This window comes from Miscanthus floridulus, chromosome 1 (genome assembly GCF_019320115.1).
Source record: "Miscanthus floridulus cultivar M001 chromosome 1, ASM1932011v1, whole genome shotgun sequence".
Taxonomy (NCBI): Eukaryota; Viridiplantae; Streptophyta; class Magnoliopsida; order Poales; family Poaceae; genus Miscanthus; species Miscanthus floridulus.
The window spans coordinates 141,335,479-141,361,135 of NC_089580.1; the positions used below are offsets into that span (position 1 = coordinate 141,335,479).

Genomic DNA, 25,657 nt, shown 5'->3' on the forward strand with positions numbered 1-25,657 from the left:
CACCTGTGACATAACCGCCTAATCTAATGCCTCACAGAAGTGCTTGTCTTCTATTAGACACTAAGCACTCAAGGGAGAACACTAAATTACTCGATTCCGTCGGGCACACCCCAGGGGAGAACCCAAAAATCCACATTTTTACCACCAGGATCACAAATGAGAGAATAAAGCTTACATCATTCGTAACCATTTCTTACATCACTTTTAATACAACATCAGAGTATAATATTTATTAATATAACAGCGGAATAAAATCATATTATCAGAGTTATAAACAATTTAATTTAACAGCGGAATAGAAACATGTGAACAGAGTTACAGCGGAAATAAACATCTATTAATGACATGATGAAATATTGATATATAGACTACGACAGCAGATTATGAAACTTTCATTTATAAAAGCATTCGGTGAGAGTTGTAAATAAAAACTACGATCGCGGCGTAAAGGAAATCCTCCCTGAGCCCACCAGGAGGAAATCCACACACAAAGGTCAGCTCAAGCCTCCACCTGTTACCTGCAACAGGGGGAATAAAACCCTGAGTACTCAATTGTACTCAGCAAGACTTACCCGATAGGAGAAAAGAAAAGACTCCAAGGATATGCAAGGCTATCTGGTTTGTGGGTTGCATTTGCAGAAAGCATTACTAAGCGTGCGTCCTTATAGTTGATTTTTATTAATAGCCGTATTGGTTCATTAACTAACCATTCTATGTAAGCACCTATGCTACTTTCAAGCAAGTGGTAAGCAATCAGATTTCCTTTGTCCATCTTTCATCTTTCATCTTTCAGTTCTTACTACGATGCTAAACCGTAGACAAGCCGTACCGGATAGCCCGGCGATTCGCGAATCAATGCCCCCAGCTGGGTACCCCGAAAACACACGCCCTGCTTGTACCCCAAGCACAAGCAGGACCAACCCGTCACTCTCCTGTCCCGGGTGTCCAGGTCCCCGTCCAAACTGGGACTCCAAGCCCCCGCCCCTGAGTCCCGGACTCAGTGCGGTGCAAGGACCTCCTCCACCAAAATAAAACCCTGACAGTCGGTCCGGAAAGAGCCGGATATGCGACACGAGAGCAACAAGCTTTCCAAGCGCCATACACAAGTATGTGCTCGGGATAATAAGTCTGTGACCTGCCTAGAGTCATATGCACGATCGGTCCTTAATCGACCAGACAGGGAGAAACGGTGTAACCAAGCTATGACCCGCCTCCGCGGCGACACAACTTCTTATACCCACCAATACCCAAACCATATCCCTGCCCGGTCACCATTTTCATATTTTCCAAGTGATAGTAATCCAATAATATATTTCCTATCTCTCGCGAGTGACAGGCAATCACTCGACTTCTACCGGAGTCCTATAGCATAGCAATCTACACGATCCTGTCGTCCTAGTAAGACTCATAGGAATAAAGATGTATATGCAAGTGGGTTTCATTCAACTCCTTAAAACTTAATGTACAATTATAATTTAAACTGCAGAAAGTAGGGGTTATGCACCGGGGCTTGCCTGGGAAAAATATAATCAGAAGTTAGCTTTCCATCATGGCGACATGATCTCCAAAAGCACCATTCCTCCAGCAACTCCCGATGACTCCGTGATCCACCGACGTCCCTATCATGATTTGCAATGTAATGAAATGCGAGGGTATGATCAACTGACTGCAATCGTGACTCGTATAAATACGCTCTATGTCTCTCAAGTGAACGAGCTAGTTCTAACGACGACCGTACTTAGGCTACATATCAATGTTGTCGCATAAGACGTTATTTCTCAACAATTCTTTTAGTTATATAAACCAACGTTGTTTCTTCATTCCTTCTATCTGATATACTACATTCGGATTAGGACCTCATTGTCTATCTAGCAACTAATTATCGCTAGAAATCTACTGTCGAATTTTTAGAGCTAACGCTATTACCAATTTACCTGAGAAATTCCTACAAGTTCATCTTGTACAATATTAAGCATTTTTAAAATAATTATATAGCTCCCAAAAATATTACCAAACTATGTGAACAAAATATACTAACAGGTAGAGCATGATGTTAGGAGACTAACAAAACTGGTTTCATCATTTTTGGACACCCACACAATTTTATATTGATTTTTCCAAGTTTGTTACCGAAATTAATTAACACATGTTTCATAAAACTAAATAGCCAGCGGCCAGCTATTTGGCCCAGCGGTCAAGGTGGCCCAGGTGGGCACGGCCTGCGCGGCCCAGGCGAAGGCGCATGGCCCCGCGAAAGGCAGGCCGATGCCCCGCTAACCGGCCCACGCGGAAACAGCTTAGCACGGCCCAGCGTGGCGCGCAGGCGGCCCAGGCAAGCCGGGAGCACGCCAGCCCAGGCGAGGCAAGCGGCCCAGGCGCGTCGCGTTTTAGCAGAAAACCCCTTCTACGTTTGTCTAATCGCCCAAACCCGATTTGCACTATTCAAATGAGTCGAGTATTTCGCACCGACAACCTTGTATAAAATTTCGCTTGGAGTTATAACCTTCCTTCATCTTCCAAAGCAGAGGAACAGGGGAGGTCCGGTCGGTGGTGACCGAGTACGGGCGGCTGCGGCGAACGTCACGAAGATGAGGGGGAGCAGCGCTGCGGGACGACACGGGCACGGCGCGGCCACAACGGCGCTGCAGGGCGTGGGTCCGGACGGGACGACGCCGTAGAGGTGGAGACGGCGGAACAGCGTGCAGAGGAGCAGGAGGAGGCTAGCCGCCGGCAGGGCGGCAGCGAGCGTGGCCCAGCGGGTTTGCTCGACCGGCGGCAAGGTAGCCCGACGACGATGAGGAGGCGGCTTCGCGGCCTGCCCGCTCCTGAGCGCACTCACGAGTGGACACGGCTCGGCCAGAGGTAGAGCACGGAGCTCTGGCCACGCGTGTCGTCGCACGAGACCGAGCGGCTCCACGGTGAGGGCGACTGCGAGCAACGCGGGCCCACTCGCGCTTGCCAGGGGGACTGACGATGAGGATGCTGTGGTGGCACGACCCAGAGGGATGCTACAGGGCACGGATGACGGAGACGCGGCGTGGGAGAAGGCCGGCTCGGCGGAGTCGTGTGGGTCGTGGCTGGAGAGGCGGCTCAGGCGCGTGTGGGGGAAAAAGGAGGGGACACCGGCGCAGCATGCGGAAGAGAGGAGGCGCGGGAAGGCAGCGCCGAGGGGCAGCAAGTGCCACGCGGGAACGAGGGCTCGCAAGCGCGCCCGTGGATAACTGGCGACGGACGACAGGTGGCGCGGTGGCTGTCGCGCCAGGGGCGCAGCGGGGCTTAACGGTGGTACGGACACCGGGCAGGAGCACGGCAGGCACAACCAAGGGACTTGGGGAGGCAGAGCTGCGCGCGGTCGTGGCCATGGCGTGCTGCGGCTTGCGTGCGCTCACGCAAGCGGCCAGCACCGGACGGCTTGGCCCTGGCAGGCGCTGCGGGGATGCGGTGGTGAGGTGCTGTGGCCGGAGGAGCAGCGCGTCGAGGGCGTCACGGTGGCAGCGGGGCGCGGGAGGGGCAGCAGAAAAAGGAGGAGGGGAAAACCGCGGGAGACACGGCAGGACAGCGCAGAGAGAAACCAATGCAGACAGACAAGCCCAGGCAGACACGCTAGCTTCACTGGCCAAGGCGACGTGGATGCAGTCAAATGGGTCGCTTGGCTCGGTACCGAGGCAGTCGAGAGACAATCCAAGCCGGCAGCAGAGGCATAGGTGGAAAAGGTCTGCTGCAGCAGTGCCCGGCTGCTTGCTGTAAATTTCGCTAGCTGCTAGTGCTCAAATAAAAAAAAGTAGAAACGTCACATATGCAGACAGTTGATAGAACTTAGACATGCATGAAGAGACGTCAACTTTTCCTGGCCTATGCAGCACCACGCTACTCACACACCAGAGCCGGCTTTAGACGATAGCAAGGACAGCGGGACGTGGCCGACAGCGGCAGCAGCTAGGACGACCGGCCTGCATGCCAGGCAGAGGGAATAGTGGCACAGCAACAAACAAAGACAGAGAAACACGGCAGACAGAGGCTGATTGAAAGAAAACAATAAGCCACAGCCAGTCAACTTGTACAGAGAGGATAGGTTTTTACCGCCAAATGAAAAACTCTCGGCACAGTCGATTTCAACAAAGCTTGAATTTAAATTTGATTCAAACTCTCTATGTATATCGTTCTATTCATTAATGGATTTTATTTTATTTTTACAAGTTACTTTTCATGCTTAATCTAACAGGACAAACCGTCCGCTAGCATCGTCGTTCGACCTTCCCAATTATTTGTACGCACTACGTTATTTAACTTAAGCGTTTATTCGAGTCCATGAAACTAAGTCGTACAAGGTTCGCTTATCGCTTCACGTATGTTTTAAATAAAATTCGAGAAACTCATTTTGAAAGTTTTACTTAGGCCCAAATCGCGGCGCTAAACGAGATCGTAACACCGGGGTGTTACAAAAAAGTAGATGTAAAGGACCACCTCTGTAGACCGGGCTTGTCGTCTTGCATGTAACGGCAGAGATTAAGCGCTATGGATTTCCGAGATTTCTTTGACTTGCAGGCTGCTAGCTTGCTATAGTTTGTAGCTGCAGCGCTCGTTGATAGGCTCGCTGGAGTCGGAATCCCGTGCGAGTGCCGTGCCTAATGCGGTTGTTGGGATCGGGGACCCCACATCCCGTGTCGGACAGAGTAAGATCGATCCAGATGAGACATTGGCTAGCTTCGTGATGAAACGCATCTAGGTCGATGTAGTCGACGAGTTGACGTGGATGAGTTGCCCATGTAGGACGGGGATCACCATGGAGAGGTCGAGCTTCTGCGGGACGGTGCTGAAGATGCATCTCAGATAGGGCCGATGAGGGCCGCAGTGAGTTGTCGACGAGGGCTGCGAATATTGATCTTGAGGTCCTGTCGCCGAGAACGTGTTGTTGATCTTGAGGGTCGACGAGAGCTGCAGCGACTTGTCGATGAGGGCCAACAAGAGCCACAACAAATCTTTGATCTTGAGGTCCACCGAGCTCTCAAACGCAAAGCGCCGAGGGCCCCTACCTGGCGTGCCAGCTGTCGATGTTTTACCACCGGCAACCCGCCACGGGGTACCCGGGACGGTGATTTGTTCGGAGGGGTATCGGCGTTTGCAGGAACTCGATGGTAAACGCAGGGAGACAACGATTTATACTGGTTCGGCATGCCGGAAAGTCACGGCGCCCTACGTCCAGTCTGGTGTGGATAGTATATTGCGCCCTGCGCTATTTGTTGTGTTGTGAGGTATGTTGTGGTTTCTTTTCTGCCGATCTAGGGACCCCTGCCCTCCTTTATATAGTCCAGGAGAGGCGGGAGTCCTAGTCGGTTACAAAGTAGAGATCCTAGTAGGATTACGTGTAACTAGTCCTAGTAGGATTACATGTAGAGAATCCTATTTGGACTAGTTTTTCTTCTCTCTTCTCCGTGGGGAACCTTATGGGTCCCGCATCGACAGAATGCTCCACTGTCTTCTTTGACATGTGATCGAAGTAGGACTAGTAGTTAGCTTTTATATTTAGGAGATGAGTGGTATTTGCATATATTAATATTGCAACCATATCAATAATTTCAATACATAATCAAACATTTCTTAGATTTAAACGTAGAACATGGAAATCAATTATTCATCTGGGATATCTGGCATGGGAAATGCATGTTGGTAATAATGGCACATTTTGGTTAAAACATTAAGCAACTGAAAAGGACCTGCCTCAAATGGTACCAACCAATCTTAAGCAGCAACTTTCAGTTGACAAAGACTGTAGTGGTTTGAGTGTCTCTGAACCACAGAAAATCAATTATTGGCTTATGAGCCACCAATAATATCATCCATACACTTCAGCATAAGTACTGTTCCCCCACAGCATATCCATGGTCTCACCAGCTTTGGATTGTTGTTTAGTCAAAAATCAAAACATGACCTTTGTTTTTTTTGAAATCTTTGCTTTTTTATATTAATAATAAGAAGAAAGGGAGTCTAAGAAGAGTATAAGACTTATACAAGCCCATTGGGGAAGGGTTTAATACATGGACCATGCCAAGTAAACAAAAAGGAAAACGACCACCAACATATACATGCAAATGCCACTGCTGCATTAGCTTCCATACTCCACAAGATGGTCTCATCCCTTGTATCTTGCATAATGACATTGAAATTAGGAGAGCTCACCTCACAGAAGCATCCATTACTGTGCTTCCATAACCACCAAGCGACCAAAATTACTAATGAGTTGAAGCCTTTGCAGTAGGGGATTATCCTATGCTTCCCGATAAAATCAACCAAATAGTATTGTGATGCAATTACTTTTGTGTGGAAAAATGCAATCGGACTTCTCAACCTAGTCATCTGGCAGTTAACTTCGGTCTTTTGTTCATGTAAAGCTTCACTAGTCATCCGCACAGACACCTCTAAATAACGCTACAATTACTGTCCTGGGCTCGTTACAAGCTATGTTTGAAAGGTCCCTCAGTATAGCTCTGTCCTCGGCCCTATGTATATCCTTGAAAGTGTCATAGGTATGATCTACTTTCATTCAGGAATCAAAATTTTACTCTGTTCAGTGATTTACAAGCTGTGATGACTGACAACATGTGGTGATAGCATAAACCAATTTGAGATATTTATGAAGTTTGTTACAGAAGTGTTCTAAGACACTTTCATCATGCTATAGAGATTGTCAGTTAAGGGATTTTACTAGTGATGGCCAAACCATGTCAGTGCCGTGGTGTGAAATGCTACTTTTTATAACCCCACATATCGCAATCATTCCTGAACTTGACCATCCTCTTGAGGATCTTTTCAGTATCAGTCCATGAGGCCTCATCAGTCATCACTGTCCCTGGTTGATCTGCTGTATAGATTACTTGGTCCACATGATTCACATAAGCCTTTTCAAACTTTATGCACAAACAGGGTGACAGATTAAAAATAAGTGAAGCATGTGGGAGCTTGTTAATGTAATGATATATGCTAAGATAATCCATGTGATTCCAGCCATCTGTGTAGTAGGCAAGGCCTACTTGGCTAATTTTTTAGTAGATAGGCAGTACTGTTGAATCAGTCCCTTGATCAAGTGTAAGCTTAAACAAAAGACTGATCTCACTTGGTTGCAAGTGAGTGAACATGTGTGTGTGTGACCTTGCGTGGGGCTGAAGGCTTCATTTTTCAGGAGGAAATGTCGGATGATGATTTTTTCAAAGTTGAACCGGCTGACAGAACTATAGTTGTATCAGTTGCTCTTCATACTTCTTTTCACAAAACTCAAAATTACACATGATGGCTGTGTCAAACTAAAAACCTAAGTCCAAGAACATTTAATTCAAGCTCATATCTGCAAATGAGATTTGTCAATAAATAATTCACTAACTAAAGAGAGCATACTTGATAGTTTCTAACCTAGTATACGAAAACCATCAATCCTGTAAGACCATACCCCTTTTGCCAATTGGAAACAAGCATTGTATGCTATGATGAACACACAATTGCAAGTGATTTGTATGAACTACTCTAGTAGTTACGATATTCTCTGAACTAAGAATCAAAAGACATGAACTTGCAGCAGCGAGAAACCAACCTAGGTAACACCTACGCCGGGTAAAGTGCGCGAGAACCGCGCAATGAGGTCAGCCGCAAGGGGCGCGCCGCCGCAGTTCACCGCCAAGAGCGTGGCCACGTGGGCGGCAGCGCTCGCGTCCGCTTCCTCGGCGGTGCGCACGATGGCCAGCAGCGCCGGCGGCGCCAGCGCGAGGCGCGTGATGCCGAACCTGCCCATCGCAGATAGCACCGCGGCGGTGTCGAACCTGCCCCTGGTCGTGTGCAGCACGCCAGCACTAGCGTCGGTGTCGGCGCCGGCGCCTCCTCCTCCTCATGGCGCGCTTGGATCTAGGTTTCATGGCCCCCATCCTCACCTGCCTCCTCTTGCTCCACCATGGATGAACGCTGAGGGCGGCGCCCGAGCGGAGTACGGCGAGGAGGAGGGCGACGCCCGAGCGGATGATGGCGAGGAGGAACAAGAGGTAGGGGTGGCCCGTTGCCCTGCGCCCGGCCTCCTCCCATCGGCGGCGGCGGCGGCTCGCAGGACGGCGGCGGTGGAATCGCAGATAGCACCGCGGCGGTGTCGAACCTGCCCCTGGTCGTGTGCAGCACGCCAGCACTAGCGTCGGTGTCGGCGCCGGCGCCTCCTCCTCCTCATGGCGCGCTTGGATCTAGGTTTCATGGCCCCCATCCTCACCTGCCTCCTCTTGCTCCACCATGGACGAACGCCGAGGGCGGCGCCCGAGCGGAGTACGGCGAGGAGGAGGGCGACGCCCGAGCGGATGACGGCGAGGAGGAACAAGAGGTAGGGGTGGCCCGTTGCCCTGCGCCCGGCCTCCTCCCATCGGCGGCGGCAGCGGCTCGCAGGACGGCGGCGGTGGAACAAGAAGTAAACGACATATTCATTTAACTAACTATACTAATTGTATTATCCATCCTAACTATATTACTCAAAACATTATTTTTACATTTAGAGTTACCGTTTTACCCTTTATCAAAAAAAAACTACGAGAATGGAATTACCGCCCAGTCCTATTCCCCACATTTGCGGAGGCAATGGAAGGCGATTTTTGCGCATATGGCCCACCGATCATAGACACAGCAATCGCCTCCCGTTGCCTCCGTCCCATTGCCTCCCGTTGCCTCCTACCTTTGTTGCCGTCGGATTGGCCGCTCTCGGTCGATGTCAGCCATCGAATTTTTCCTCAATTATTGTAAAAAATTTCATGAAAAAATTGTGTTTTTTTTTACAAAATAGCTATTACCGCTTGTCAAAACCACGAACCGACATTACTTTATAACTATGGATTCCAAAACAATGGAATGTGGGTTTCGAAAAAAAAATTAAACAATGGAATGTGATAGTTCGGCAGTGATTGTAGTAGTGTTCAAAAACAGAAACATTCGTCCATGTCATTGTTGGTGGGCTCGTTTAGGCCTGGCTACATCATGGGCGCGGCCTGCAAACCTCTCCTTTTCTTCTAGCTTTCTCCGAGAGCGATCTTCTCTCGTTCTGTGTCGCGTCTAGTCTAGAAATGACGATCCATATAGAAGAAGAAAAAGGCTTGGAGCTCATTATTTCTCTAATAACTATTTGCACCATGATACGTGGAGTAAATAAATGTACTCCATATAGCTCAGCGCAGGACGAGAAACGGCCAGCCATATGCTGCGTTGCTGTTGCATGCTTCTCGAGGAAAAGAAAAATAACCGTGCGTGTGCGTTTTGTTTGTGATTGGCCTGTTGGCTTGTGTGAATTCTGGAGGAATCTGGATGGTTTGGAGGAATGCTGGATGAATTTGTGAGAGAAAAACACTGTTCCAGATGAAAAAAATAAGCGAATAAGCCGAGTTTAAGGACACGTGAACGGGTGGCCGGCTCGGTCACCATCTCCTCTCATCTAGCCTGTGTCGGTCTGCTTGGGTTTGCGCTTGCGTCGCAATCTGGATTTCCGGACTATCCTATTTGATTCCCTCCCCCTATCTTGCTGTTTGAAATCACGAACCGACATTTGGATTTCCGGACATCCATGCACTACACTGTACCTGCTGCTCCGGCGTTGCAAGCAGTAACATTTGTGTTTGCGTCTAGTATTGTTTCGTGCTCTTGTTTAGTTGATCCGGAAGGGAAAAGAAATGCTCTTGTTTAGTTGAGTACTCCATTTTGGTGTGACTGACATACATCACCTAAGGACCATCTTTCTTTATTTAGTTATTGATTAGTTAATGTAAATCTTTTAAGATATAACCACACGATTTCCAATATGAAACTTTTTTGACTTGTAATCTTCTTTTATGTGCACGCACGTTGCCAACCTTTGTGCATTTATGTAAGGTCGTATTCCTTTTCAGTTTTCACAGCCTTTAGAAAGTAGAAAATATCCTAGCATGCATGGTGTTTTTTAGGTGTTGATTGACGATTCCCCACCAACCGAATTCCTGCCCACCACATCTGCACAAAGACAAAAAGGCAAACTGAAGATGGGGAAGAATTCGACACCATGGAAAGGATCACAGAATCCACACGCTGCAAAGCGTTTCAGCTTATGTGCTGGCGGCTGGCGCTCTCTGATTTGCCCCATATATTCACTTCACACCATATATATGGTACCTTGTGCTTGTGGGTTCATGACTGCTAGCCTTTGAAAAAAAAGGAGATCTCCCGATTGTTTCCATTTAAAAAAAAAATCTGAAAAAGAAAACTCTGATGCTGCTACTTCATGGAATTCACCAAGAGTCGCCAACCCAATATAAAATTTCGTTTGCATCCAAACATGAAGCTTCGTGCTGATTTTCAGATAAATCAGGCACCATGTTATGTAAGACTGAACGGGGAGGGAAAGTAGAAAACAAGCGATCATCAAAGAACGTGTTAGGTGGGCGAATCCACATGGGCACATGCAGGTCGACACCAAAGGCCCGTTCGCTGGTTGGTTTCTGGACTGATTTGAGCTGGCTGGTGCTAGTTTGTTGTGAGAGGAAAACACTGATGGCTGGTTGAATAACTCCTGGCGGCTGAAACCAACGAGCCAACGGGGTGCAAATTGGGAGCGCTGGCTGCAAGATTCTCTGTGAGGCAAAAAGCCACCACCTGCAGAGTGCAGAGGATAAAAGAGCTTCCCGATAAAATAGACAGAGACCTAAGATCGTCGTCCAGACATGATACGTGCACGCGTGCTCGCTCCAGCTAATAATCTTTGAATCAAAACCCCCGGTTCCTGTTTGCTCTAGACCACTTAATTACAAGCAGATAATAATGAACACAAGGGGAGGTTAATTAAGAACAAAGGGCTAGCGACAACTCTTGTAAATAAAACAAGAAAAGAAAAGAGGTACAGGTACAAGAGAGACAATGGTCCTCGTAGGAAAGGGACAGCCATCCTACCATACCACCAAATAAATCATACACCAGCTAGGCTGTAGTGTAGCTAGGATCCATGCATCAAAAGGTCACCGTCCCCAACCACCGTTGCTACTACTAGTGGCGGTAGCAGTGGAGTGATCAGGTGAAATGAAACTGGAACCAACCAATTCACATTCTTCTTCAGTACAGTTCCCCCCGGGCCCTTTCCATGCATGGAGCATGTAGCAGCTGGCTCATGTGCAGAGAGGTATGGACGTATGGTACTGTTGAAAACGACGAGACACAAGAGGGGGAGCTACTGATTAATGGCGCGGCTGCAGGGCTAGGAAGGAGAGGACGGTGGCGGCGGCGAGGGAGGCGGCGCCGGGGAGCAGGCTGGGCGCGGCGGCGTCCAGGGTGTTGCCCGTGGGTCCCAGGGTGCTGCCGCCCATCCCGGTGCCGTTGAAGCCGTTGGTGCCCACGCCGGGGCTGAAGGTGCCCGTGCCCGTGCCCGTCGTCGCGCCGCCTGCGGTTGTGGTGCCCGCCGTCCCGGCCCCAGCACCAGCGCTGCATGCATGCGATCATCAGCAGTCAGCACATTATTATTAATTAATTAACAGGCATTGTTCAGTTTAATTTGTTGCCATGGACGTGCGCACTGCACTGCACCCGTGTTCTCATTAGCATGCTTGCAGTTGCAGGGGAATGGTGCACGTCAGTACATGTATAATACTAGTGTAAACAAACAGTACTAGAGTAATCCTAATACTAGTGATGGTAGCCAGTGTGATAGTGTCGGTGCATGATTAAGAGCTGGAAGGCGTTGGAGTTGGACGCCCTGATTGACGGACTAGTTTTTTTGGGATTTGCGTGGAGGTCATAAGCGCAGTTTATGTTTATTAAATATAAAGATTCTCCAAAGACGAAGCAGCGCAGCAGCAGAGTAGGAAATGTACCTGGTGGCACTGGAAGCGAATGTGCAGCCGGAGAAACCTGCAGCAAGGACAAAGCAATGTTTCAGAACAATAAGACGAGCTGCTGTCAGTGCCATTAAGAATTCAAGATGATGCGGAGTTGTTGCTGTTCAACAGAACAGAAGAGATAAGCAGAGCAAGAAGAGGTACTGGGGTCGGTGGTGGAGACGGTGGCGGCGCCGCCGAAGTCGCAGGTGGCGCCCCTGGCCTTGTTGCTCTGGTAGTAGCTGTTGGCGGCCCAGGAGCAGTGCGCGGCGACGGTGTTGGGGTTGTAGCACCCGCCGCCCTGCAGGATGGCCGTGCAGTCGGCGCCGCCCTGCGGACCGCACGCGAAGTCGATCGCCTTCTGCAGCACCGCCGTCGGCTGGTCCGAACTGCACACGCAGAAATCTGCCGCGCCGCCGCCGTTGTTGTTGGCCGGAAAGAAACACACACGCCAACAACAATCATCATATCAGTATCATCAGGGATGCATGAATTCTAGGAGTGTATTCAATTCAATACAGAAGAAGAGGAAAGCTTGCCCAGCCTACATAACACGCCTTTATGCCCCGACAGGGAATGGAACGAAATGGAGCTTTTCGGCTTCATTAGTTAGCTGTTTCCCTTCAAAATGGAAACAGAGGGATCGAAAAGGCTGCAAAAGCTCCAAGAATTCTTAATTTCTTACGCCAAAACTACAATTCAACAAGAAAAAGCAAGCGTGCACCCACTGAAAATGAAAAGGCAACAAGAAAAAGGACATGTGAAGAGAGAAACTAAAGAAGGACGGCGTCGGCGTGTTATGTTGTTACCTGACGCAGCAAGCGTGGAGGAGAGGAGGAGCACGGCGGCCACGAGCGCCAACGACGACGCCTCCATCGCAGTAGCAGAGCCCACGCCCACCGGAGAAGAAGCAGAACCAGAAGCACAAGCAGAGCAATAAACCGACTCGAGCTCCCTTCGGATTGCGGTTGGAGCTCCGGCCTCACCGTACCGGAGGGGAAAGAGAGGTCGAGAGAAGGAAGGTAGGAAGGACGTGAGAATGTGAGATGGTGGTGCGTTCCTTTCAGATCCTTGCTGGAATATATGACGCGGCGCGCCTGCGAGCCAGCGAGTCCAATTACGATGCAGCGTGAGTGAGAGTGCCCGTGCACCTCTGTAGTACTACACGCGTAGTAGTTATAGATAGTGGGGAAGGGAAGGGACGGCCCAAGGGAAGAAGCATGAAAGTATCGTGAGTAGATTTGAATGTGCAATGCCGAGGCATTGTTGTTAATGACTACTCACTCCGTCCCATAAAAAATATCATTATTCTCGTTTCTCGATAAGTCGGACATTTTAAATTTTAACCAAATATATAAAAGAAAATATTAATGTTTATTGTATATAGTTAATATCATTAGATCGATCGTTAAATTTATTTTCATAATAAACTTATTTAGAGATACAAATGTTACTAATATTTTCTACGAATCTGGTATGATCTTTTAAAGCTTCCGCTAATTTTAACAAATTATGCATAGAGCATGGTCATGTATGCCACGGCGAAATAGGTATCTTTTAAAGCTATCTCGGCGTTCAGCGACGGATGCCGAGGTGCTGCAGTTGCACAATACATTTTTCATGGAGCATGGACTGTGCTATAAGCTATCTCTAGAAATCTTGGAAAATGTTTTATCAATCCTTGTACTTTTGTCCCGTGGAGTGAAACATTATGGCTCTAATAAAATTGATCTCATGTTAAGGGGATTTATATTTATTTTTTATGGATCTTCAAAAGATATTGAATGGATAAGTACATGCACTTGGGCTCAGCTATTAGCTTGTACTGTGCAGGTGCAACACCTCGGCGCGACTTGATCGAACGCCGACATGGCTAATCTCGGCGTTAATTGACTAAACACTGCGCTTTGGTCAGATCGACACACTCGCGCTTACGTGACAAGTTTGACATTGAATCTAGGACGCCGTGCCGCATGTCTCGGCGTAGAGTTACCGTACGCGGTCTATTTTTAGAGTATGTTTTGTTAAGAGCCTATTTATAAAATAAGTTTTGAAAAAGGATGAAAATGCAAAATTTTCACTGAGAGCAGCAGCTACAGGACAAGGCCTGGTCTGTACAGTACCTGTTTGGTGCGCCGGCTTGGCGTCGGTGACTTTGATTCCTCAGAATCTTCCTTTCTTTACTGCTTCCTCAAGTTACTATGGCCTTGTTTAGATGCCATCCAAATTCCAAGTTTTTTCACTCTCTCTTCATCATATCAATTTTTAGCTGTTTACATGGAGTATTAAATGTAGGTAAAAAAATAACTAATTACACAGTTTAGTTGGAAATCACGAGATGAATCTTTTGAGCCTAGTTGGTCCACGATTGGACAATATTTGCTAAATAAGACGAAAGTTGTACTATTCATCGGGTTTAAAAAATTTACAAAGTGAACTAGGCCTATACCAGGTACCAGCCACTGGGAACTCCATGATCAATTTCAATTGGTTGCCTTCTGACATGATCTGCCCTATTTGTTCCGTATTTGTTCATCGGCAGCAGTGCGCGTCGTCTCAGCTCTCAACTTCAACGGTCGAATCGGATCCTCGTGGACGAAATGGGCAAATACGGGCACCACAGATCTGACCCGGAGAGCATTGCATGTTCACTTCTCTTTCTCTACCCTTTGAGCTTCTCCTCTTTTCGCCTGGCTCACAAAGCGACGACCGCTTCTTTCGCGCCTCCTTCCATTGCTGGTAATACAGACAGTATTGGACTACTCTTTTTTCAAAAAGAAAAAGAAAAAAAATTTAAAACGTATCCACATTGCTAAAAGTTTTCAGCAGCTGACAATGCGTGTCCTAACGCGTTAACAGTCCTACAATCTGCTTTGCACCCCAAAAAAAAAAAAGTTATAAAACCCAAGTGCTCCTAGTCTACGAATTGTCGTCCACCTTTGTGCAGAGTTGCTGCTGCCCTTTTAAGCCGGCACACGTGAACTTCCTGCGAAGTGTCTTTATGGTGGTGGAACTGGAACAACAACGTGAGTGTTGTGTAGTACGTGAGGTCCGAGTCTGCAATGTGTTTAAAAACATATATGAAGCTTTTTTACAAAAAAAAGTGTGTCTTTTACATTTCAATTGAATTTTTGAAAGATTTTTTTTTTCTTTCAGAAACACAATGTACACATGCTGATGATCTTGATGTTTAGCACTAAATAAATAACTGCATTGATGTTGCATCATAATCTTGAGATAGCTAGCCATTTTGCGTGCCTATGAGAAGATTAGTTTGCTTTCATGTGCATTCTTTCTTGAGTGTTTTTATAATGTTCTTCAACTTTTTTCTCAGCCTACTGGTACCGATTACTTTGCATACTTTGCTAAGGTTAAGACTAAATTATATAATAAAGCTCTTTAAAAAGTATGAAAACAAGTTTGGTGCAGTTAGATTTGGAGAGGACGGAGGTAAACACAACCGGTACAGCCTATATATAGGTAAGAAAAAGACAACATGGGGCAATTTTTTTTTGTGGTTCTAGTGGTATAGGTGTAGTTGATCCTTCACCTATCACTACGCCTCCTTCATTTATATCTATCTCTGCCTTAACATCTCCTTCCATATATATGTGCTTCTGAGCTATCAGCGTTCCTCGACACATTACCAAATTTTTATGTGATGTATATCATGCGATCATATTCATGTATTGAAAAAATGAACTCTTGATGTTGTATGGATTTCATGGTGGTGTAACATGTCTAACGGGCTTCTGGCTGGCCTGAAATGTAGGGTGTGCCATGTTTTCTAGACTACCCTGGAATGGAAAACAACCTAGCGTGCCGTCAGTGAGGACCCGCCAAGTTAATCACTGATAGGAGAAAAAGAAGACCGAATCGGATTCCCTCAAGCCGATGACTCTCATGCCGATTGTAACACTTTTACTAACAATTTAAAATAGTGTACCACTTATTATAGAGTATATGAAGTAGCTAGATTTCCACTCATATGAAGAACAATTCACCACTCTAAGGATTGAAATCCTAGGTATACATGGGGTCCTCGGATCATTGCCGTCACCGTCGGACATAGCTTTTTTTAGAATTAGTACCACTTTATTCATATATTAGAGTAATCGGTATAAACTCCATTCGAAGGAAAAAGCATCCAAACATGCCGCCCTACAGATTCATAAATTGAACTTTTAGCTAATCTATGAGCATTACCATTTGAGTTCCTGCTTTCATAGACAACCTCCACCGATGTGAAGCCATACCTACCTTAATCTCCCTGATGATGTGGCCATAGGGACTCATCCTCGGGCCACGCATATTCTTCACTATGTTCACGTAGTCGGTAGCAATCCTGACCTTCCGAAGCATGAGGTCACTCGCGAGAGCTAGACCTTCTCTGTAGGCCAACAATTCCGTCGTCGCCGGATCTTAAACTCCTTCCATCACAATTGCAGACACTCCCAAAAAAGTGTCCGCCTCATCCCTTGCAATCGCTACCACCATCGCAATGCAAGAATTCTTAGATAGTGCAACATCCACATTTATCTTCATCACTCCCTGAGGGGACGGGATCCAGCGAGGGTTGTTCTAGGCTGGCACTCCTATCTTCTTCTGCACATTTGGCGTAGCCAATTCCAAGTCTGCAATGAAGCACTCCACAAAATTGTGAGTCGATAACGGACTCTGGAAAATATTTTCATGTATAGCTTGTCGTCTCGCATACCAAACCAACCACATCGTGACTATCGGCCGCACAAGATCCTTATGCTGGAGAGCTGCGACTGCCTCTTGAAGCCAACCACGAGCATCACTATGCTGGCCTGACTAATAAACTCCAAGATCTCTTCGCCTTGTAACGTCCAACTTGGCCATGCTGCACTCCACAAGGAGTGACGCCATGAATCTTGGCGACCACAGAAAGAACATCTACTGGTTTGTGCCATGTTCCTTTGCTGTTACATCTCCCGTAGGTAATGGGTGCCTTGCAAGTCGTCAAAAGAAGACGCGGACTTTGGACGGGACTTTAACCTTTCACAAATTCGTCTAATCTTTTTGATCCGTCCTTACATCAAGCCTGCATGGATTATGATCGATTCAACTTGTTCTATTATCCCGATTGTTGACCAACATCCGGTATGCCGATCTAACGGAAAGCACCCCGCCGGACATAGCTGGTTTCTCTTCTCTTACCCGTGTCCCTCCCCCAAGCCAAGGCCAACGGCAAATAGCAATAGCACACACAGCGACCAACATTAATGGACCGAGTCAGTTGGGACCGCAATTTGAGCCGAAGTACTTCGTGTTGGGCTTGGGCTGCCTAGCCGCTCTCCTGGTGTCGCGTCGTCTCCTTGGCGTCCTTGGAGATCTTTTTGTTTTTTTTATAATCTCGCGCGGCAAAAATCGACTTTGGGAAGGGTTCTCTCTCTCCATCTAGGAGTACTACTATCTTCCCAGTTGATGTGCTTCTTCCTCAATCCTCAGTTGACTTGAGCTGCAGTTTCGAGGCGGATTATTAATTGATGTGCTTCTTCCCATTTTGTTTGTAGCCTTTTCATCTCTTCCGAGTTCCCGACTATTGCTTCATCTCTCAACAACAAACCCCACTTTAACTCGAAGATGCCGTCGCTAGATCTGAATCTAGCTTGGTCTGGGCAACCACCGCCGTCTTAGCGCCGCCACCGGTCCGGACATGCATGGCGCCATCCCGCCCCCATCGTCTTTTTCTTGGTGAGATAGACCTCTTTACCATCCAAATCGACCTGTTAATTACTTCTGCATTTTTTTTAATTTTTCATTGGTGAATCATCATTTTTTTTTGAGATATTCAGACTCACGAACTCATTGTTGCATGATCAGTGAATTTATTAGATTCGATCAACCACCAATTAATTAACTGCTACCCTTCTGATGAACCTTCACACTAGATGTACATAAATGGTTCTGCTCGACTGCTCCCAAGCTCATTCTTCAGTACAGTACCTTCACACTAGATGTACATAAATGGTTCTGCTCCCAACAATGTCGTTAGTTACCTGTTTTTAGATTAAGGAAAAAACATCCGGCCTCCAACATTCAGCAAGTGAATGTGTACAGCCACACGATACAGAAACAGCACTAAGGCCAAACCGAAAACCGGTTACCCTTTAGCTGGTAAGTACAGGCACGAGCAACTGCTCTTCGACAGATTATTCATGGCTATCGATGCGATCCTAATCACCTTGAATGATCTAATTTGGTTGGTTTTATGATAACAAAATCACGCAGGACGATTGATATGGTTCAATTTGGTAATCTGGTGCCATTTCTGTGAAATCAATTCGATGCAGGTTGTTCTGCCACAAGCATGAAAGACCAAAGGATGTTAAAGGGAAAGCAAAGCTCACTGACCTGACTGACAAGTGGATTTGCTTCCGAGGAACAAAGTATCTGCTTCAGACTCAGAGCTTCACTCGTGCAACCTTGTGAATGGAGGCTATTGTTGTTACTGCAGCAGAGGGTGCTGTGAAGACATTGCTGGGAAAGCTGGGCTCTGTTCTTGCTCAACAAAACCAACTTGTTGGTGGGGTCCGAGGTGAGCTGCAATATATCAAGGATGAGCTCGAGAGCATGAACGCCTTCCTCCAGAACCTTGCGACTGCTAACAGCCATGACGTCCAAGTTAAGATATGGATGAAGCAAGTCAGAGAGATGGCCTATGATGCTGAGGATTGCATTGATGAGTTTCAACACCACTTTGGTGGCTCCCGTGGAGATGGCATTATGGGGTTCTTACGTAGAATGAAGCATATTTTGTCCGCTCTGAATGCCCGCCATCGAATTGTCATGCAAGTGCAAGAGCTTAAGAATCGTGCTCAAGATGTTAGTGACAGGTATGCAAGGTACAGTGGTGCTAATGCTATTGTTGCTGCCTCTGGCTTGCAAGGCTCTGCCATTTCAACCTCAAACTGTTTAGCCCTTGATCCTAGGCAAGCAATTGGTTTCATACAGGAAGGTCTTCTCGTGGGAGTCGATAAACGGAGGAACAGGCTCCTCAAATATATAATGGAAGACTATGGAAAACAGTTAAGGGTAATTTCTATTTTTGGCTTTGGAGGGTTAGGCAAGACTACTATAGCCAAGGCAATATGTGATAGTCCACAGTCAAAGAGTGGTCAGTTCCAATGTCAAGCTTTTGTTACGGTCTCCCAGAAATTTGATCTAAAGGCAATATTGAGAGACATCCTTGGGCAGCTCATTCCACATGGTTCTAATCAACATGTCAACTCAGACATACTAGATATTCAGGATGAGCCACTCGAAGGTTTTGAGGTGTGGGATGTGAAAAGACTGGGTGACAAACTGCGTTCGTATTTGGATGACAAAAGGTACCTCATTGTTTTTGATGATATTTGGTCTGATTCAGCTTGGGACAATTTTAAGTTCTTTTTACCAAGGAATCATTTCGGTAGTGTAATAATTGTTACTACAAGGATAAGAAGTGTGGCTAATTATTGTTCTCATCTCAAACATGACTGTAGTTATGAAATTGAACCCTTAAATCAGATAGAAGCGAAAGAACTGTTCTTCAGGAGATTATTTGGTCAAGTAGATGTCTGCCCTCAAAACTTGCAGAAAGTTTCAGAAGACATTTTGAAGAAATGTGGTGGTATGCCTCTGGCCATCAATAGTATAACAGGGATTTTGGCTAGTAGGGCAGTCAAGAGTTTGGTGGAATGGCAGACCTTACATAACTCTCTTGGCTCTGAGTTGGATAATGCCTCAACCATGGAGAAAGTAAAGCATGTACTACTATTGAGTTATAGTGATTTGCCTTACCATTTGAAGACTTGCTTCTTGTATTTCAGTATCTTTCCAGAGGACTACAAGATTAGAAGGAAAAATGTTATCCAGCGATGGGTGGCGGAAGGCTTTGTGTCTGAGAAGCGGGGGCTATCTGCAGAGCAGGTTGCTGAGAGCTACTTTGCAGAATTTATCAATAGGAGCATCATCCAACCTATTGATATAAGTGATAGTGGAAAAGTTAAAACTTGTAGGATTCATGACGTAATGTTGGAGGTCATCGTCGGGCTGTCAGTTGAGCAGAACTTTGTATCACTTATGGGGGATCAATATGTAAGGACTTCCCATGATAAAGTTCGACGGGTTTCCTTACATGGCAGTGGGTCGTACAATCTATCAACTAGCTTGGAATTGTCACATGTTCGATCGCTAAGCTCCTTTGGAGATATGCCAGGAGTTGTCTGTTTCAACAAGGCGAGATTTCTTAGAGTGGTGGATCTGGAAAACTGTGAATTTCTAAGGAATCATCACCTTAAACAGATCTGTGCATTGTTCCAACTTAAGTTCTTGAGTTTAAGAAACGGGCACAACATAAATAGGCTTCCAAGAAATATACGGAATCTGAAGAGCTTGAAAACTCTGGATTTAAGGGGGACATGTGTGGATGAGTTGCCTGGTAGTCTCACTGAGCTTAAGCACTTGGTACATTTTCGTTCAGGGTATACCTACTTGCCGTTCGGCTTTGGAAAAATGAAAAGCATACAGTCCTTGGGGTTGATAGAGATCTCAGATGACACATCTTGGAGGATACAGGAGATTGGATGTTTGGTGCAACTAAAGAAGCTTCGGATACGGTCACGCAATGGTCTGAACAAGGAGAACTGGGAGTCTCTACTTGCAGTCATTGAGAAGCTGAGCAGGTCCCTCGTGTCCCTGTCAATTGAAACAGATGGGAGGACCTTTTGTTTGCCACTTGATTTCGCATCCTCCCCACCGCTGCTCCTACAAAGCCTCCTACTCTATGAAAAACTAGAAGCGTTACCGAGTTGGGTTGCGTCGCTGGATAACCTTGTCAAGTTAACTCTTGGTGGCACCCAATTGAAGGATGATGACATCCAAGTTCTCCAGAAGCTCCCGAGACTGTTCTCTCTGAGGCTGTGGTTTGCATTTGCTACAAAGCACTTTGTTGTACGATGCTCTGGGTTTCCCAATCTTCAACTACTTGCAATTCAAGGTTGGGATGGTCCTCTTGAAATGACTTTGGAGGAAGGATCTATGCAGAAGCTCCACAAACTTGTGCTGGTGGTGGCATACCGTAGTAGTACGCTGAAGAGTGTTAAAGGGGTGCGGTATCTCCAAAGTCTTCAAACAGTTGAAATAAGAGGTAAATCTACTGAACCTATGGAAGCTCTGTTGCAAGAGTTCAGAGCTGAAGCAAGCCATCTTCCTCACCATCCTACAGTAATTTTTAAGAAGGTTTGAAGCCACGTGTGTATCTATCAATGATAATGCTTGTCCTGAGAATTTGTTCTAGCATGTGGTGTCTCTTAGCGTTGGACTCACATGTCACACTGATTTTTCATGTTCCTTTCGATCTTCGGAACAGGGATCCTTTAGAACTGGGGATACATTTATCATTGTTTTTAAGTTTTATTGATGTAGTACCTTGTATTAATTCAGCTGTTGATTAATCATTGAAGACTTCAGTGATAGATAAAATATCTTTGGTTGATGTTTTGGCCACCTTCATCTTTTGGGCTATTTATGTTGAATATCGTATGCAACATAACATGCTCGGCACGAATATATGGCAGCACGGGGATACCTATTGGACGATCCCTCATCATATGACATCTCATCACTACGATTCTGTATCTTCAAGTTGGGGTGGTGTAGATGGTGACTACAACTGATGCAGTAAGAGCATCAGGAATTCAGGATAGGCTGATGGCAGTGGTAGCGCTATATCCAGACACCTCTCACAAACCTGTATATTGAACTGGGACGAAATTGATGGTGACTACAACAGATGCACTCATTTGCAGGCTGCAGCTTGCTAAACTCCCGATAACAGTTTCTATAGCATCATTTCCTTCCGCCAGGTCCATAAATACCATGAACAACGTCAATCTATAGGTGCCACTATGAAGAAAACTGAAGGCGCTTCAAAGGTCACAACGACATCAATGAGGCAACATGCGTAATTTTCAAGCATCATCAACAATGATGGAGAAGTTGCATACAAAATGAATCCAGAATGTTTCCTCAGGAAAGCACGGCTTCTCCCAAATATGTTATTGGCAAAATGTTCAAGTGTTTTCATCAAACCATTCACATCTAAAAGAGATTATCTACTAATAAAAAAGGAAACTGTTATAAGTAGATTTATATCTCACCAGTAAAATCGCTTACGAGTTTCAGTAATCATCAATGCAGGGGAAAAATGCGAACTTTAATCTCAAAAATACGAATATGTACAAGCAGAAATTGTATTAAAAGAGGGCTACTAGATAAACTAACTAGCACCTACATAGGAGCGCTACCATAAATGGAAGTCAAGACAGAGGCGTATTGTCAGAAATGCACGGCACCACTTGGCCAGAATGTGCTGACTGCTGAGAGTGGAACCAAATTTTATCCACGTTCAATGTGTAGAAGCAGTCACCCGGTAATAAACTTTACCAACCTAGACGAAAGGATGAATTATGTCTGAAGTTATAAGTTGGCACTCTTGGATTCAGTAACCAAGGCCTTGTTTAGATTGCAAGTTTTTTCACTCTCTCTCCATCACATCAAATCTTTGGACACATGCATGGAGTATTAAATGTAGATAAAAAAATAACTAATTATACAGTTTGATTGTAAATTACGAGACGAATCTTTTGAGCCTAGTTAAGCCATGATTGGACAATAATTGTCAAATACAAACGAAAGTGCTACAGTGCCAAATACCGATTCCTAACCTCAATCTAAACAAGGCCCAACAGAAGTTATAGAAGCTTAGTAAATCAAGATGAACAGTGAAGACTTGGGGGCCCGAATCCTACAAAAGAAATCCAGAAAAGTTTATCAATACACTTGAAATTCATATGGTAAACTCATTCTACCTTGCACTAAATTCACTAGCTACATCGACTTACAGTCTGGTATATTGAACATGAGGTGATAGTGTTACAGTGGTTTACATGGTACAAGTACAACAAAGCAACATAATGCACAGTCAGCGAGGGAACTCTGTAGAATATATCATTTCTTGCTCCATGGTATAACAGCAAGGCCATTTTCAGCTCTCTTGTTCATAGTCAGGGGAGTAGATTTATACTCTGAAGATAATAACTGTTTGGTTTCTCTGCCCCTTTTTGACTCCTCTTTGTATGTTCTAGATATTTTAGCTCTTAGGAGTTGCAATCTTAATTCCACTTCTTTCATTTTAGGTCTCTGTTCTCCTTTAGGCCTTAAACACATCTCCGCAGCCAAGGTAATCTCATCAACATCACTTTGGCTAGCTTCCTCTAGAACTTGGCAATCCACCAAATCCATAGTAGTTTTATCTCTAAGCACTTCAAGGAAATAATGACACAAGTTCTGCTTTTCACCAAGGTGGTTGAGGAAAATTGGCTTCTTCCTTGTAGGAGCTCAACAAGTATCACGCCAAAACTATAAACATCACTCTTTTCAGTTAATTGGTCTGTATAGTAATACTCAGGATCTAGGTAGCCAAATGTCCCCTGCACAGCTGTAACCACACGAGTCTGATCAATGGAAATGGATCTGGAAGCACCAAAGTCTGAAACCTTTGCAGTGAAGGCATCATCCAAGAGTATGTTAGTTGATTTCACATCTCTATGAAAGATTGGCATAGCAGCAGAAGAATGGAGGTAAGAAAGTGCCCCAGCAGCCTCTAAAGCAATCCTGATATGGTCCTCCCATGTTAACAAGCATTTGGCACTCAGATTGCCATGAAGAAGATCATGAAGCGTGCCATTAGAGATGAATTCATATACGAGAAGCGGCACCTCAGATTCAAGGCAACAACCAAAAGTTTCACCACATTGCGATGAATTATCTGTGACAGGATGGCCACCTCATTTATAAATTGGTCGATCTCACTCTGCTCCACAATTTTAGACCTTTTGATGGCGACTACCCGTTGGTCAGATAAATGTGGCAGAACTGCCTAATATAATGCCTCCCAGTCACCCAGGAGTACTTGTCTTCTATTAGACACTAAGTACCTAAGGGAGGACACTACATTACGCGGTTCCATCGAGCACACCCCAAGGGAGAACCTGAAAATCCACATTTTTCCATCAAGATCACAAATGAGAGAATAAAACTTACAACAATTTAGCCATTTCTTACGTCACTTTTCATGCAACATCAGAGTATAATATTTATAGATTATAACAGCGGGATATACCTGAAAGCATCTAGGCCCCTAGTTGGGTTTCGGTGATTAATGACAATACGAGATTACTATGACTAACGTGTATTTTGCAGAGGCAATTTAAGTTAGGTCATGGTAATGACAATTGATTGGGCAATCATGGTTGTCATGCCCCTACGATGAAAATCGTTTCGGTTTTCAAAGGATGGACGACAAGGTTAATGATGGATTAGTTCTAAGTGTCGTTTAGTGTTGAAAAGACACCTAGAGTAGTTTAGGACTTTGTTTTTCCTTTGACCGTACTATTAAGGGGGGTATGGACTAGTAGCTTGACCTAGGTGAGTCTAGTGGGTTAGGTGTGGTGCATACTTACCAAATCTAGCACTAGGTAGCTCAGGAATAGCCCTAAGATCAATTGGAGCAAACTTCATTCACATATGATTTCGAGTTGGAAGTGAATGGAGGGTCAAATGACTGACCGGACGCTGGTCTGGTTGTGACCGGGCGCTGAAAGGTGAGTCCGGTCAGTTCATTTGATCAACTGGAGCCGTCTGGTTGCGACCGGACGCTGAGTGAAAAGTGACCGGACGCTGGTCAGAATCCGGTAACTGACCGGACGCTGAACTGTGAAGTGACCAGACTCTGGGTGCCAATGTCCGGTCAACATCAGTAAGGTTCCAGAGAGCGTTTTTTCGTGACCGAACACGTTCGGTCAGTGCTGACCGGACGCAGGTCAGAGTCTGGTGAAAACTTAACGGCTCTTTCTGACATAGTGGCGGGGATAACTGACCGGAGCGTCCGGTCATCCTGATTGGAGCATCCGATCACCCCGCAGAGTGACGACTCAGCCTCGAAACGTTATGTTTTGAATGAGGGGGTATAAATACTTACTCTACTCATCTACAGGAGTAGGATTAGAACCTAGGGTGCAAAACTTTTGTGTGGTAGAACAATAAAAACACATTCTAGGCACAATGAATGAAGTGGGCTAAGTGTAGGGTTTAATTATTGCAAAGAATTTTAGAATTAGCCCAATTCACCTCCCCTTTTGGGCATCTTGATCCTTTCAATTGGTATCAGAGCCTCGTGCTCACTAAATTAGGCTTAACCGCCTAGAGAAAGATGTCTCACGAGAATGGACCTCCTCCTATCTTTGAGGAAGATAATTTTCCTTATTGGAAAATCCACATGGAGGCTTATTTAGAAGCCTTAGATGTTGGAATTCTTAGAGCCGCCTCACAAGGATTCCCAAAACCTAAGGAACCCACAAACCTTCAAGGCGATGAAGTTAATTACAAGAAATAGAATGCAAAGGCTAGAAACACCATCTTTATAGGCCTTTGCAAAGATGTGTTTAACTATGTGCGGAACCACAAGGACGTCCATGCACTATGGTCGGATATTTATGCGCTCCATGAGGGAATAAAGAGTGAGCGTGAGGAACGCTATTAGCTTATCATGAAAAAGCTTAATTCATTTGAGATGCTTCCTAAAGAAAGTGCTAATAAGATGTACTCAGTCAATGGGCTTGGACTTACACAAATGCAATCATCCGATGTTGTAAAAAAGATCTTGAGTGTCCTCCCCATTGACAAATATGGCATATTGTGACCGTGCTTCATCAAGATGATCTTTCCACCGCTACACCAACTCT

General features: G+C 45.7%; 2 protein-coding genes and 1 pseudogene across 6 annotated transcripts; 1 reads left to right on the forward strand and 2 right to left on the reverse strand.

Annotated features, from left to right (window-relative positions):
- Positions 1 to 10,737: 10,737 nt before the first annotated feature.
- LOC136495773 (PLASMODESMATA CALLOSE-BINDING PROTEIN 4-like) lies at positions 10,738 to 12,983 on the reverse strand. The gene is made up of 4 exons (XM_066491608.1): positions 12,653 to 12,983; positions 12,009 to 12,248; positions 11,841 to 11,877; positions 10,738 to 11,451 (listed from the first exon to the last, which is right to left on the reverse strand). The coding sequence occupies exons 1-4, from the start codon at positions 12,717 to 12,719 to the stop codon at positions 11,208 to 11,210; spliced, it is 588 nt and encodes a 195-aa protein (XP_066347705.1). The 5' UTR covers positions 12,720 to 12,983; the 3' UTR covers positions 10,738 to 11,207.
- A 4,136-nt stretch (positions 12,984 to 17,119) lies between these two features.
- Positions 17,120 to 21,317, forward strand: LOC136495782 (disease resistance protein Pik-2-like). 5 transcript variants are annotated; one of them, XM_066491628.1, is made up of 3 exons: positions 17,120 to 17,564; positions 18,164 to 19,201; positions 19,355 to 21,317. In XM_066491628.1, the coding sequence occupies exons 2-3, from the start codon at positions 18,303 to 18,305 to the stop codon at positions 21,096 to 21,098; spliced, it is 2,643 nt and encodes an 880-aa protein (XP_066347725.1). In that variant the 5' UTR covers positions 17,120 to 17,564; positions 18,164 to 18,302; the 3' UTR covers positions 21,099 to 21,317. The 5 variants fall into 5 exon arrangements, with proteins under 5 accessions (XP_066347725.1, XP_066347729.1, XP_066347716.1 ...); XM_066491632.1 differs by having other exon boundaries at positions 19,682 to 21,317; XM_066491619.1 differs by having other exon boundaries at positions 17,120 to 17,296; positions 17,384 to 17,564; positions 18,164 to 21,317.
- Positions 21,318 to 22,836: 1,519 nt separating this feature from the next.
- LOC136464316 (wall-associated receptor kinase-like 6) overlaps positions 22,837 to 25,657 on the reverse strand; it is a 59,087-nt pseudogene continuing 56,266 nt past the window's right edge.

What these genes read in the sequence shown, in the direction of transcription:
- LOC136495782 (XM_066491614.1), top strand. Translation starts at nt 18,303, where the DNA reads ATGGAGGCTATTGTTGTTACTGCAGCAGAGGGTGCTGTGAAGACATTG.
- LOC136495773 (XM_066491608.1), bottom strand. Translation starts at nt 12,719, where the DNA reads ATGGAGGCGTCGTCGTTGGCGCTCGTGGCCGCCGTGCTCCTCCTCTCC. An exon ending in CTCCACGCTTGCTGCGTCAG is followed by an intron (nt 12,249 to 12,652) that starts GTAACAACATAA and finishes GCGGCGCGGCAG; the next exon opens with ATTTCTGCGTGTGCAGTTCG. An exon ending in CGTCTCCACCACCGACCCCA is followed by an intron (nt 11,878 to 12,008) that starts GTACCTCTTCTT and finishes TCCTTGCTGCAG; the next exon opens with GTTTCTCCGGCTGCACATTC.